The sequence below is a fragment of the Corvus brachyrhynchos genome, unplaced genomic scaffold, assembly GCF_000691975.1.
Source record: "Corvus brachyrhynchos isolate BGI_N302 unplaced genomic scaffold, ASM69197v1 scaffold182, whole genome shotgun sequence".
NCBI lineage: Eukaryota > Metazoa > Chordata > Aves > Passeriformes > Corvidae > Corvus > Corvus brachyrhynchos.
Genome location: NW_008236807.1, coordinates 671,621 through 683,921, shown reverse-complemented (window position 1 = coordinate 683,921; position 12,301 = coordinate 671,621). Strand labels below are relative to the sequence as shown.

The 12,301-nt window shown below is 49.0% G+C and overlaps 1 protein-coding gene across 1 annotated transcript in view; it reads left to right on the top strand.

The window, feature by feature from the left end:
• LOC103611375 (collagen alpha-1(VII) chain) overlaps positions 1 to 12,301 on the top strand; it is a 76,908-nt gene that overhangs the window by 41,904 nt on the left and 22,703 nt on the right. Inside the window, exons 45-58 of the mRNA XM_017727974.1 lie at positions 2,059 to 2,262; positions 3,054 to 3,089; positions 3,256 to 3,300; positions 3,852 to 3,896; positions 4,767 to 4,802; positions 5,574 to 5,609; positions 6,070 to 6,129; positions 6,726 to 6,851; positions 7,484 to 7,555; positions 7,704 to 7,739; positions 8,033 to 8,092; positions 8,771 to 8,887; positions 9,959 to 9,994; positions 10,881 to 10,916. Of these exons, the coding sequence (XP_017583463.1) occupies positions 2,059 to 2,262; positions 3,054 to 3,089; positions 3,256 to 3,300; positions 3,852 to 3,896; positions 4,767 to 4,802; positions 5,574 to 5,609; positions 6,070 to 6,129; positions 6,726 to 6,851; positions 7,484 to 7,555; positions 7,704 to 7,739; positions 8,033 to 8,092; positions 8,771 to 8,887; positions 9,959 to 9,994; positions 10,881 to 10,916 (945 nt within the window). The remainder of the gene's footprint in view (positions 1 to 2,058; positions 2,263 to 3,053; positions 3,090 to 3,255; positions 3,301 to 3,851; positions 3,897 to 4,766; positions 4,803 to 5,573; positions 5,610 to 6,069; positions 6,130 to 6,725; positions 6,852 to 7,483; positions 7,556 to 7,703; positions 7,740 to 8,032; positions 8,093 to 8,770; positions 8,888 to 9,958; positions 9,995 to 10,880; positions 10,917 to 12,301) is intronic.

Below are 12,301 nucleotides of genomic sequence, written 5' to 3'. Positions count from 1 at the left end.
TGGAGATGCCAAGGAGGGAATGGAGCCGGTTTTCCTGCTGGTTTTCCTGCCTTTTTTCATGCCGGTTTTCCAGGCAGCAGCCGCAGGGATCACGAAATTTCCACCTGTTCCAAGGTTCATGGAGCCTGGAATAGCCCAGGAGCTCCTCCCCCAGGAGCAATTCCTGGCAGGAGTTAATTGGAAGCAAAGGAAGCACTGGGAAGAGCAGGATGAGCCCTGATCCACGTGTCCGGAGCAGGGCTGGATACTCATCCATGGCTGAGCCGCTGCTTTGGGATTATGGGATCATCCCAAAAAATTCCTGCTCCTCCACCCCCCAGCTCCCCTGGATTTAAACTTATCCCTTTCCAGAGTTAATTGGGATAAACCCCCCTCATCTCCATGTGGATAAACCCACAATTGCTTCATTTTCCTCCCTGGAATCTTGGCTTTTCCCTATTTCTCCCTTTCCTTTTTTTGCGGGAATATTTTGGTTTTTCCTCTCCCTTTTATTTACGTTTTTCTCTTTCCTCTCCTCGTTTCCTCCGATCCTTTCCTCCTTCCCTCCTTTTCTCCCTTCCCTCTTTTCCTTCCTTTTTTTTTTTTTCCCCTGCCAGCAGCAAATCATTCCTTGAGCAAGCAGCAGCTTCCCAATTTTTCTTGGAGGCGCCTCGTTCCGGGAGCAGGAAACAGCCGAAATTACGGAATTAAAGGAGCCTCATTACCCCCAGCAATTCCCTGTAAATGGGATCCCAGGGCACATTCCAAACCTCAGCCAGGCAGCCTCTGGAATCTCTGGAATCACCTCCATGAGGATTTATGTGAATGAGAAGCATTTTAGAGCCATTCCCAAGGAAATGAGCCCAGGAAGGAGGGATGGGAAAATCCATCCCATGGTGCCATCCCTGGGAGATTTTCCCTCCCTTATCCCAAAAAAACCACCCTGGATTGGTCATCCTCACATCACCCATCCCTCTTTTATCCCTTTTTCCCTCATCTTCTTCCAGGAAAGAATTCCAGTTTTAATTGGCTCCAAATTGTTGGGTTTTTTTTTTTCCTTGTGAGCCAGGAATTTGCTGGGTTCATTATCCATGAGGCAGAATTATCCCATGGTTTGTTAAAATCCAGGAAAACAGGAATTATCATCCCTGGAAACCTCACAGAGCTGCACTCACCAACATTCCCTGGAAGTTGAGGATTTACTTTCCCTGCTTAAACCATCTCAAAATCCCAGCCTGTGAAATGAATGGAGGTGAATCCAGATCTTCATTCCTACCAAAAAAAAAGTGGGAATATCCCTAAATAACTCCACCACATCCTGATTTTTCCTTCTCCTTCTCGTGCTCCCAGAAGATTTCAGGACTTTTAAGGCAAAAAAAATCAATTTTTGCTTTCAGATCCAAATATTCCCCAAATATCTGGCACAGGGAATAATTGCTGGGAATATTCTTGATAGGAATATTCTCATTTTTCCAATGGATCATTTCCCACTGCTGATATGGAAAAGCAGGAACAATTTAGGTGCCAGCTCAGGAATTATTTCCTTTACTTTGTGTGCCTTAAATATTCCTGGCTTATTCCAATTGGATATTCCAGGTGCAATAAACACGGAGTTGCCTGGGAATGGCTGGAGTAGGGAGGGATTTCGAGTTCCAAGCTGGAATTTTTTCGGTGGGGTTTTATTGCTTTGGAATGGCCGTGGATTCGTGGCCTGGTGATAAGCTGGAAAATGGAATCATGGAATTCTTAAGGTTGGAAAAGATCATTTTGGTTTATTGGTATTGATATTGATTTTTATAATTGGGATTTCATGGAATCACGGAAGGGGTTGGGAGAGATCCTCAATCCCATCCAATTCCATGGGCAGGGACACCTCCCGCTATCCCAGGTTGCTCCAAGCCCCATCCAGCGTCACCTTGGACACTTCCAGGGATGGGGAATCCACTGGGAAACCTTTCCCAGGGCCTCCTCATTCCCTGGGTATGGAATTTTTTCCTCCCATCCAATCCAGTTCTCTCCCCTGTTGGTTTGAAACCAGTCCTTGTCCATGGATTGGGTGCTCTGCTTCCCTTCCCACAGGAAAACGGGAATTCCAGCAATGGCTCCGCAATCCCAAGGCACAGATCCAGGAGATCTCCCAGGCATGAGAGACGCTCCATGAAGATCCCATTCCAAAGCCATCCCTGTGATGCAGGAGGAAGCAGTGACCCTTCCCTGGTGGCTCCAGCACCGGCTCATCCCCCCGGTGCTCCGGGAGCTCGGAAATTCCCGTCTGGATCCACGGTGAGCGATGGAAGTGCATCCCTCTTTTCCCACCCGGGCAAGGACACAATGAATGTGGAAATTTAGGGGTAAATATCCATAAATAAAGCAGGAAAGAGCTGCTGCAGGAGCGTTTTTCATGGACAAACAGCTCCTTCTCCATGTATTTATGCAGGGAAGTGAGGGAACGGAAGAACCTGGTTTTGGGGGAAAACAGAACAACTGGAATTCCCCTTGGAATGTCGAAGATATTCCCATGTGGGGGTGGTTATAAACCTGCCCATTCCTGACACACCTGGACAATTCCAGGGATCTTTGACACAGGATCCCAGAAATAGGAAAAAAAGTGGATTTTTATAAACTTTAAGAGTGAAAATTCCCATTCCCAAGAGTTAAGGATGGAAAATTTGGGCTGGTTTTCCCACAAATGGATTTCTTTGAAAGCAGGGAGTGACCCTCACCCTGCATTCCCAAAAGGAATAGGAATGAGAGGAGCTCATCCACACCTTTTCCAAAGCCCTCCAGGAATTCCGGGGTTAAAATGGGCTGTTGCCAGAAGTCTGGAATGCCTCAGGAATTTCTCAGGAATTCCTTGGTCCTGGCAGCTCCCAGATGTCTCATCCAGGCTGGAGCAGATCAGGAGCCTGGAGGTCACCCCAAGGATCCTGGTGATCCCTGGAAACCCCCAGCTTCCCTCTGGGATTCCCCCCTTGCTTCCTCACATCCCGTTCCTCAGGGCTGTCTTTTCCATGGCTCAGGGAAAAGCTTTTCCAGCTGCTCCCACACTTCCCTCTCCTCTCTTTGAATCCAAGGCACATCCAGGCCCTCATCATCCGAGGAGAATTAAGGTGTGGAATTCCTCCTGTCCTGCTCTTATCCCAGGGAGGAGGCAGCTGCTCCTTTCTCCCATCCCATCATCCCATCCCATCCCATCCCATCCCGTGGATCCCACCCCGTCCCATCCCATCCCATCCATCCCATCCCATCCCATCCCATCCCATTTTTCCCTTGCAGAAGGACAGAAGTGGCCCAGCTGATCCCTTCTCCCACAGCCCAAAGGTCAGTGCTTTTCCCCCTTTTTCATGCACATTCCCGGGATAATGATCCATTTTCCCAGAGCTGTCTCACTTTTTGGAAACTGAGGAATCACAGGAAAAAATCAGGAAATTCAGGATGGAATCAACAGTTTTGCCATTGGCATGAGCGGAAATTCCAGGATGGAATCTTTCACGGCTGATGCAAACATGGAATTTGCGTTTTGGGAATCCTCAGTCAGTTCAGCCTCTGCGGATTCCTCCAGTCTCCTTCAAATCCATGGAATTCTTTAACATCTGCAGTATCCTGGGATAAGGAAACCCTCAATTTGTCGCTTCTCCCTGCCTTTCGCTCCAGGGATTTGTGCTTTTCCCTCTGCACTCCCACTGCACAGGATAGGACATTCCCAATCTATTCTGGGAATGCAAGTGCTGGAAATCAGGGATTCCCCCACGGATATTTGCCAAAAGCTGAAGCAGGAACCAGAGCAGCACCCCCCTGCTCCAAAGAGGGAAGGGAAAATTCCTTGGAATCATGAATGTTTGGGATTAAAGGGATTGCCGGTTGTTTTCCAGGGAGAAATGGGAGCTCCTGGAGCCCGTGGAGACAAAGGAGAAAAGGTAGGGATGGGGTTTTCCAAGCTGATCCTTTGAAACCAGAATTCCCCATGCTGAAAGGGTCTGGAAAGGGGAAGGCAGTTGGGAATATGCTTATGGAGAGGACATTCCGATCCAATGGAAACTGGGATTGGCACATTCCCACCTTTATCCCTGAACCTTCCTGGGGGTTTTGTTCCCCACTTCCGGCAGTTTTCCCATACAAAGGATTAAAGGTTGGATTTCGTGATTTTTGAGGACTTTTCCGACCCAAATGATGGAATTATTGTATCCTACAATTCCAGAAATTCACGGGAATTCCCAATGTTCATTTTCTGCTAGATAAGCTAAGATAAGATGATAAGATAAGATAAGCTAAGATTTACTTTCCCTGCTTAAACCATCTCAAAATCCCAGCCCGTGAAATGAATGGAGATGAATCCAGATCTTCATTCCTACCAAAAAAAAAAGGGGGAATATCCCTAAATAACTCCACCACATCCTGATTTTTCCTTCTCCTTCTCGTGCTCCCGAAAGGTTTCAGGACTTCTAAGGCAAATAAATTCAATTTTTGCTTTCAGATCCAAATATTCCCCAAATATTTGGGGACTAAATATTTTGGGAACTAAAAGAGGGGATGGACAAGGAAAATCCAGCCCTGGCACGAGGATAGGGATGGAAAAAAGGCCACCAAAAACCTCATTTCATGGCCACTTTGGGCCGGGAAAATTTCTAGGGAGCAGATGGCAGATCCAGCGGGATGGGGCATGGAATTTCGGGAGAAAGGGAGGGTTGGGAAAAGGCAGAATCCCATGGGGAATTTTGGATGCAATCCTGGGAAAAGGGAGGAAAAGAGGGAAGAAAAGTGGCTGGGAGGGGAATTTTGTCTTGCAGGGACAGCCTGGGGACGTGGGAGAACCTGGAGAGAAGGTGAGTGCTGGAATCAGCTCCAAGGGTTTTTAAGGAATCTTCTCCAAGAGGAGCCTGGGTGGGGTTGGATCCAATCCCAACCCTGGAATATCAATGGATGAAGTCGAAGGAATTACAGAGCTGGGGTTGAACCTTTGTCCAGCAGGATTAATGAGGGCAAACCAAAAAGATGGATATAAAAATTAATTCTTTATTAATAATTCATACTTCATTAATAAATAATACAATAACGAAACAGATTCTTAATAAGTATTAACAATAAATTAATCATAATTAATTATTAATAGAAAAACAATTTACTAATGATTAATTGCTAAATATTCATTAATGATAATTACTAGATAATTATTGTCTGGTTGTTTATGAATAAATATTATTAATGGGTAATTATTAAGAAGTAATTATTAATAAATAATTAGACAAAAATATCTTTCTTAATCAGAATTATTCATTATAGAGAAGCTGAAATTCCCAGGATAGGACAGAACAGTTCATGATACCACCATTAATTAATTAATTTAATGAATTAATAATTAATTATTTAAAAGCAATTATATCAAAATTAGCCCCAAAACCCCAATAATGGAAGTAGAGGTTGATGTCACTCACCCAGACAATGACCTGAAGTCCCCTCTCATCCCATCACTGATTTCCTTGGAATTAGGGCGTTTTCCCAGGATTTTTCCCCACATTCCAGGCAGAGAATCCCTGGAAATCTCTGTCTCAGGGGTGACAATTCCATGACCTCGGATCCCTCTCTTCGTTCCACAGGGCACCAAGGGAGACCGAGGGGAAGAAGGTCAAAAGGTAAAGTTGGCACCAGCCAGGGGGGCCTTTTCCTCCTTTTCCCATATCCCACATTCCCACCTCGGGATCAGTGTCCAGGTCACTCCTGAGGAGTGGCCAGAGCTGGCTGGGGACCAGGAGGAGATTCCAGGGGGAGATTCCAGGAGGAGATTCCAGGAGGATCACATGGACAGGCCACCTCGGGGATGAGTAACGCCAGGGAATGGGTCTGACCCAGAGTCCTGGGATACCATTCCCGGCCGTATTCCTGCTCCCTCTTTTCCAAAGCTGATTCCCAGCAGCTTTGTGTCTCCAGCTCAGATCATCCGGAGGAGATGAGAGTTCTGTAGGAACCCTTGGAATGGGATCAGCTCTGTGGGATTTCAGCTGGATCTCCATGAAACAGCATGAACAAATTCTCCCTGTCCTGGGTTCACACTGGAAGGAGAATTCCTGATTTTTCCTGACTTTCCTTTCCCAGGGAGAACCAGGAATTGGGTTCAGAGGTCCCATCGGCCAGGCTGGGCCACCAGGATTTAAGGTATGGTTGAATCTCGCTTGGATTTTTTTCCGTGGATTTTCCTCTTTGTCATTCTGGTTTTCCACTGCTGGGTGTGGAGCATGGAAGTGCCTGGAAAGAGAAAGCACTGAAATCATCCTGGAAAAGCAGGAGAAGGATTTGGGAGAGAGGGAATGCTCTGTGTCCTCCAAAGGGCCATTTCAGAGGGAGATCCTGAGGATAAATATCATGGAATCATGGAATGGTTTGGGCTGAGCTCTCTGCAATCAGCAGGGACATCCTCAGGCTGGGAAAAAAAAAATCCAGGGCATTGTGGGCTCAGCAGTGCCAGGGATCCCTGGGATGTTGGAATTCACCTCAGGTCAGGAGCTAAAGGCTCTCTCCTTGTTTAGCCGTGGAAAAGCCCTTTCATCACCAAAACTCGGGAAGAAAAGACATCCCAAAGTTCAGTGACAATTCCTCCAGCCCTTGGATCTCCTCATGGATCAGGGCTGGAAGCGCTGTCCCAAATTCCGTGGTCATGAGAATTCAAGGAGACATCCCAGCTTTTCTCCAGGACCTTTAGAAGGACAGGAGATCCCACCCAATATCCCAATTCCTTGTGATTCCCTCACCAGGGCGAGCCAGGGGCCCCGGGACCTCCAGGAGCTCAGGGCATCCAAGGAATTCGCGGCAACGCCGGCACTCCCGGATCCCAGGGGGACAGAGGGGCTCCGGGCGTGCCCGGAATTCCAGGACAGAAGGTGAGGGGACACCATGGGGTGTTTGTCACCTCAGGGTGACCACAGTGAGCCAACTGTCCATGCCAGGTGGATCCTGTGGGTCAAGCTCCCACAATTCCAGGTCTTCCTGAGCCTGGAGATTGTCAGGGAAGTGGGAACAAATCCCAGTTGGAAAAGGGAAGGTAGCGGGAATGATTAGAACAGTGGGATGGTCCTCAGGTTCCAAAAGAAAGGAGTGGAGCTCCCAGGAAGTTGTTCTTCCTGGGAATTTTATGAGGTGACTGGAAAGGAAAGGAGTGGCCGTAGCACGGGGATGGCAGCACGGAATTTTGGGGTCATTGATCCCTGGGAAAAGACGGAGGAATCCCAGAATCCCAGGATCACTGAGGTTGGGAAAGCCTTCCAAGGTCACCGAGCCCAACCCGTGACCAATCCCCAGTGAGTGCAACCTCCAGGAATTCCTTGGACACCTCCATGGGGACTCCAGACTTCCCTGGGCAGCCCCTGCCAATGCCTGCTAACCCTTTCCATGAGGAAATTCCTGCCACTGCAGGGAACACCTGGGTCACCATCTCCTGCTTTTTGTCTGGATCAGGGAAATCAGGAGCTTTCCCATCCGTGTGTTCTCCTCTCAAAGGGTTTTTGTTTTCCAGGGGGAACGTGGGAGGAGAGGCCGGAATGGATTTCCTGGGCCTGTGGGACCATCGGGATCCCCAGGAAAAGAGGTGGATTTGACATATTCCCTGTGCCTTTTGGGAGGGATGGATGAGGGATCTGGGCTGGATGGGCTTTCCTGCTCTGGAATGTTGGGATAGGAGATCACTGAGCACTTCCAAAGGAAATCCTCCCTTTTATTTTGTTCTCCTTTTCCAGGGAATTCCCGGGACACCTGGACCCAAAGGGAACAAGGTCAGTGCCACGCTCCCAGGAAGGTCCCAAGCTGAGATCCTGGGATGGGAATGGGACAAATCCCTGCTTTCCTCTGGCTCCTCATGCCTGACCCCATCCTTCTTCATCCCATTCCACCCTCACTCCCTTCTTCCCATGGTTGCTGGAGCCCCCTCCAGAGAGAACAGCAGAAAATCCATGGAATTGAGTCTCCTGAGTCTTCCTTGGACTTCAATCCTGGCCAAACTAATCAGGAATTGGGTGGTGTGGTGTCCCTGCTCCGAGTGACACCTCCGGAATTCTCTGCTTTCCAGGGAGAAGTTGGCGTTGGAGCCGCTGGCCCGAGAGGTCCCCGTGGATTCCCTGGCTCTAGGGTAGGTCCATCCATAAATATTCCAGGCTTGGATTCCTGCAGCTTCCAGCCCCCTCTGGAAGCAGCTTTATCCCTCACCTCCCACCCACCCATCCCAGAGATTCCTGAAGGGTTTCAGGCAGCAAAATTCCCTTTTCCTTGTGCTCCTCAGAAGTTTTGGTCTCCTTCCGGCAAAGACGGAGTCGGAATCGGAGGCCGTGTTTCAATTTGCTGCTCCTGTGGCTGTTCCACAAATAAATTGGGAATTTATGGCCCAATCCATTGGGACAAATTCCCCACCTGCTGTTGGATGAGGCCCAGGAGGCAAAACATTCCCTGAGAATGTCAACAGCTGTGGGTAAATCCTGCTGGAGCTTCATTAGCCAAAGGAAATGATGGAATAATGTTTCTGCTCTTCTGACTCTGGCATAAATCTAAATCCCGGGATCTCAGGTTGCCTTGGATTTCTATGGAAGATCTAAATTTGGCCTCAATTAATTTGGAATTTGGACAATTCCTGAGGTTCAAAGGCAGGCGAGTCTTGCGGGAAGGCCAGGAAAGGTCTCCATGGATCCTCCAGCGCAGCTCTTTCATCCCAATCCATAAGAGCACAGGGCCCCTAATCCTGATGGAGGGATGAAGAGGTTGGACAACTCCTTTGGACACAGGGAGACAGGGAATTCCGCCTGCTCCATTCCAGACGTTGGGATGCTTTGTGGATTTGGGATTCCCTGTGTGCCAGCGGCCATCCCTGCCCCTCTCCATCCCCCAGGGTGACGAGGGCATCGTGGGAATGCGGGGTCCCCCTGGAATGATGGTGAGTGTTCCGCTATCCCGGAAAACCGCGGCTCCACGGCTGCCAAAATCCCCACGAGCCATGAGAGGAATACAATGGGATTCTTCCAGTGGGAAATAGAGATTTGGGAACCTGAATTCCGATGGGATGAGGGAGTGGAAATCCTGTGAATTCCATCATGTCCTTGGCCATTTGGGTGACTCATCCCAAGGTTTGGAGGCCCTCCTGGAATATCAATCCCTCCCTGCTGTTGTCAGTTCTGTGGGAAATTTGGGAATTCCAGGGCAGGAATTTCAGGCTCTTGTTCTGCTGGAGGGGGCTGAGTCAGGGGAGACACAAAGCGCAGCAAGAATTTGGATGAACTCCTTATTAGATAGTAATTAATTATTATTTATTCAGCTGTTATTTTTCATGGAATGACAAGAAAGAGGATTTTTTTATAAGGATGCGGAGCAATAGGAAAAGGGGGAATGGCTTTAAACCGGAATAGGGCAGGGATAGATGGGATATTGGGAAGAAATTCTTCCCTGTGAGGGTGGAGAGGCCCTGGCATAGAATTCCCAGAAAAATGCCCCATCCCTGGAAGTGTCCAAGGCCAGGTTGGGTGAGGCCTGGAGCACCCTGGGGTAGTGGAAGGTGTCCATGCAGATGGAAATTCCCATCTTCCTGCATATTCCTGGGAATTTTGCAAACCGCGATGACCACGATGGATTTTCCCCTCTCCAAATGCGCTTCCCATCCTGGCTTGGCCTCCAGGGGCTCTGGAGATCCTCATCAAGGATCCACCTCCACTTTGGAGGAATCTCCTGGAGCTTTTCCTTGATGCTGAGGGTCCAAAAATCCCAGTGGGATTCTCGAAATGAGGGAATCCGGCTGAATTGATCCATCTGCCAGGAGATCCTGCTGGTGGGCAGAGGATTGAAGCAGGAGTTCCTGTGCTGCTTCTTCCAGCTGTTTTTCCATGCTGGAGCCCATCCCTGGAAGCAGCTCTGCCTTTGGGTGGAGGCTGCTCTTCCCAAACTTTCCCACCTTCCCATTTTCCTCCTGTTATTGTGGATCCTCACTTTTTTTTTTTTTTATGGCATTTTCCAGGGTCCAAAAGGCTTCCCGGGAGTGAAAGGCCAAAGAGTAAGAGCTGATATCTTATCTCCCACTCTTATCTACAACCCTTATCTTATCTACATCTCTTATCCACACGGTGCCCTGATGTTGGGGGGAGCAGCTGCCCCTGTAAAACCAGTGCGAATAATCCCAGGATCAGCCTTTGGGAATAATCCCAGGATCTCCTGGGAATGGGCTGGGAGAGCCCCTGGATCAGCCTTTGGGAATAATCCCAGGATCTCCTGGGAATGGACTGGGAGAGCCCCTGGGTGAGCCTCACGTGCTCTGCACTCCAGCTCCTATTCCATACACATTCCATAAAAAGATTTGAGGGAGAAATTTGGGAAATCCTTCATTTTTCGGGTGCCATCTCCCCCCCTGCGGGATGGAGATGCTGAATCCCGTTGGGATGGGAAATCCAGCAGTAATTCCACATTACGGATGTGCTGAGCCATGGATGGAGTCAGGAAAACCCCCTCAGTCCTTTGGGGTTTCGTTCATTGTCAATGCCATAAATCTGGCCTCAATTAATTTGGAATTTGGACAATTCCTGAGGTTCAAAGGCAGGCGAGTCTTGTGGGAAGGCCAGGAAAGGTCTCCGTGGATCCTCCAGCGCAGCTCTTTCATCCCAATCCATAAGAGCACAGGGCCCCTAATCCTGATGGAGGGATGAAGAGGTTGGACAACTCCTTTGGACACAGGGAGACAGGGAATTCTGCCTGCTCCATTCCAAACGTTGGGATGGCCACAACATTTCGGGGGGAGCCGAGGGTTTTCCAGATTGTCCAGAAGATCTGACTTCCAGCTCCAGGAGATTTTAGCGCCTTGGAGTGGGAATCAGTGGCCTGAGCAACACAGGAGGGAATGAAAGGGAATAATCCATCTCTCTTATTTTTTCTTTTCCTTGGTTTAGGGTGATCGGGGACTTCCGGGACCAAAGGGAGAACGAGTAAGGACATTCCCGATGTTTTGGGGGTTTCCTTTCACTGTGTGGCTCCAAGGAAAGCCTGGATCCATCCTCTCCTTGCTGTGCCTATGAAATGAAGGAATCCAACTCATGGATTCTCCCTCTCCTTTTTGGGGGGGTCTCCACCAGTTTAAATCCCAGTTTTGGATTCCATCCCTGCGCTGGAAACATCTCTCGGAGCGGAGTTCTTGGGATGGATTTGATGGGATCCTCCAAAGCAGCAGCTTAAAAAAAAAAACAACGTAATTTTGGGAACATGATTTGCTGGGGCACAAAAATCCTGAATTAAGGCAGGAAGAAAATTCCCCCTGATTTTTGGAATAAGCAGCTGACCCCAAAGCCAACCTCAATTTCCAACAGCCCGAGCCGGCTCCTGGCAGGTAATGGGAAAATAACTCCTCAAGTGCTCCTGGAAAATGCTCCGAAACTGCTGAACTCGTGCCCAGTGTTTTGTTAAGTTCCTTCCTGGCTGGAATGGCTCGTTGGAAAATGAGGTTTGGAAAAGCTCCGGGATGATGATGCCGCCTTTGAGTCACGCAATATTCCGTGATTAAGGCCCATTTGTCTCCGAGGAAGCTCCTCGGGAAAGGAACTCGCTCCAGACACCAATCAGTTCTTAATTTTCTTCGTGAGGAGGCCTCCAAACTCTTCCCAAGCCGAAGGAATGTGGGATGCATTTTCCAAAGGATGCCTTAAGATAAGGTGGAATCGGAGATAAAACAGGAGCGGGAGGGAAAAATTGGCTTGATTGCAGCTTCATTTTCCTTCTCATTCCCCCTGGATCAATGTGGGAATAGCTCTGTGAATCCCAGGGTTTGTGTCCTGGGTTGGATTCAACTGCAGGATTTTTAGTCTCCTTTTTATTCCCAAAATTTGTTGAGCCCCATCCTGCCTCTGTTAGAGAGCTGGGAAGCAGGCATGTGGATTAAACCAGGTGAGGGCTGGATGAAGTGCAAAAAATGCTGGATTTTTGGGAATATTGATGGATGTGGGGTTGGTAAAACCCCGGCAAGGCAGAATTCCTGGATCAGGGAAATTTCCACTGGAGGGACTTGAGTGAAGGGAATCTTTTCCCAAGGGGACACAGCTGCCCCTCAGAAGGTGCCTCATCCCTTTGGAGACACAGCCATCCCTTTTCCAGAGCCGAGGCATTCCTTGGAATAGCCTGGATTCTGCTCCCTGAGGAGCTTGGCAGGGATGTGTCCTTGGGGTCCCTGTGTCCCTGTGGCTCCTGGGGGTGACACTTTGGGGGCATCCCAAAGTCCGGGGGTGACCTCAGTGCCACTCCCGTTCCTCAGCTCCAGAAACCAGGACAGATCCATTCCCTGTCCTGCCCATGGCCACTTCCCAAGGCTGGGCAGAGCGGG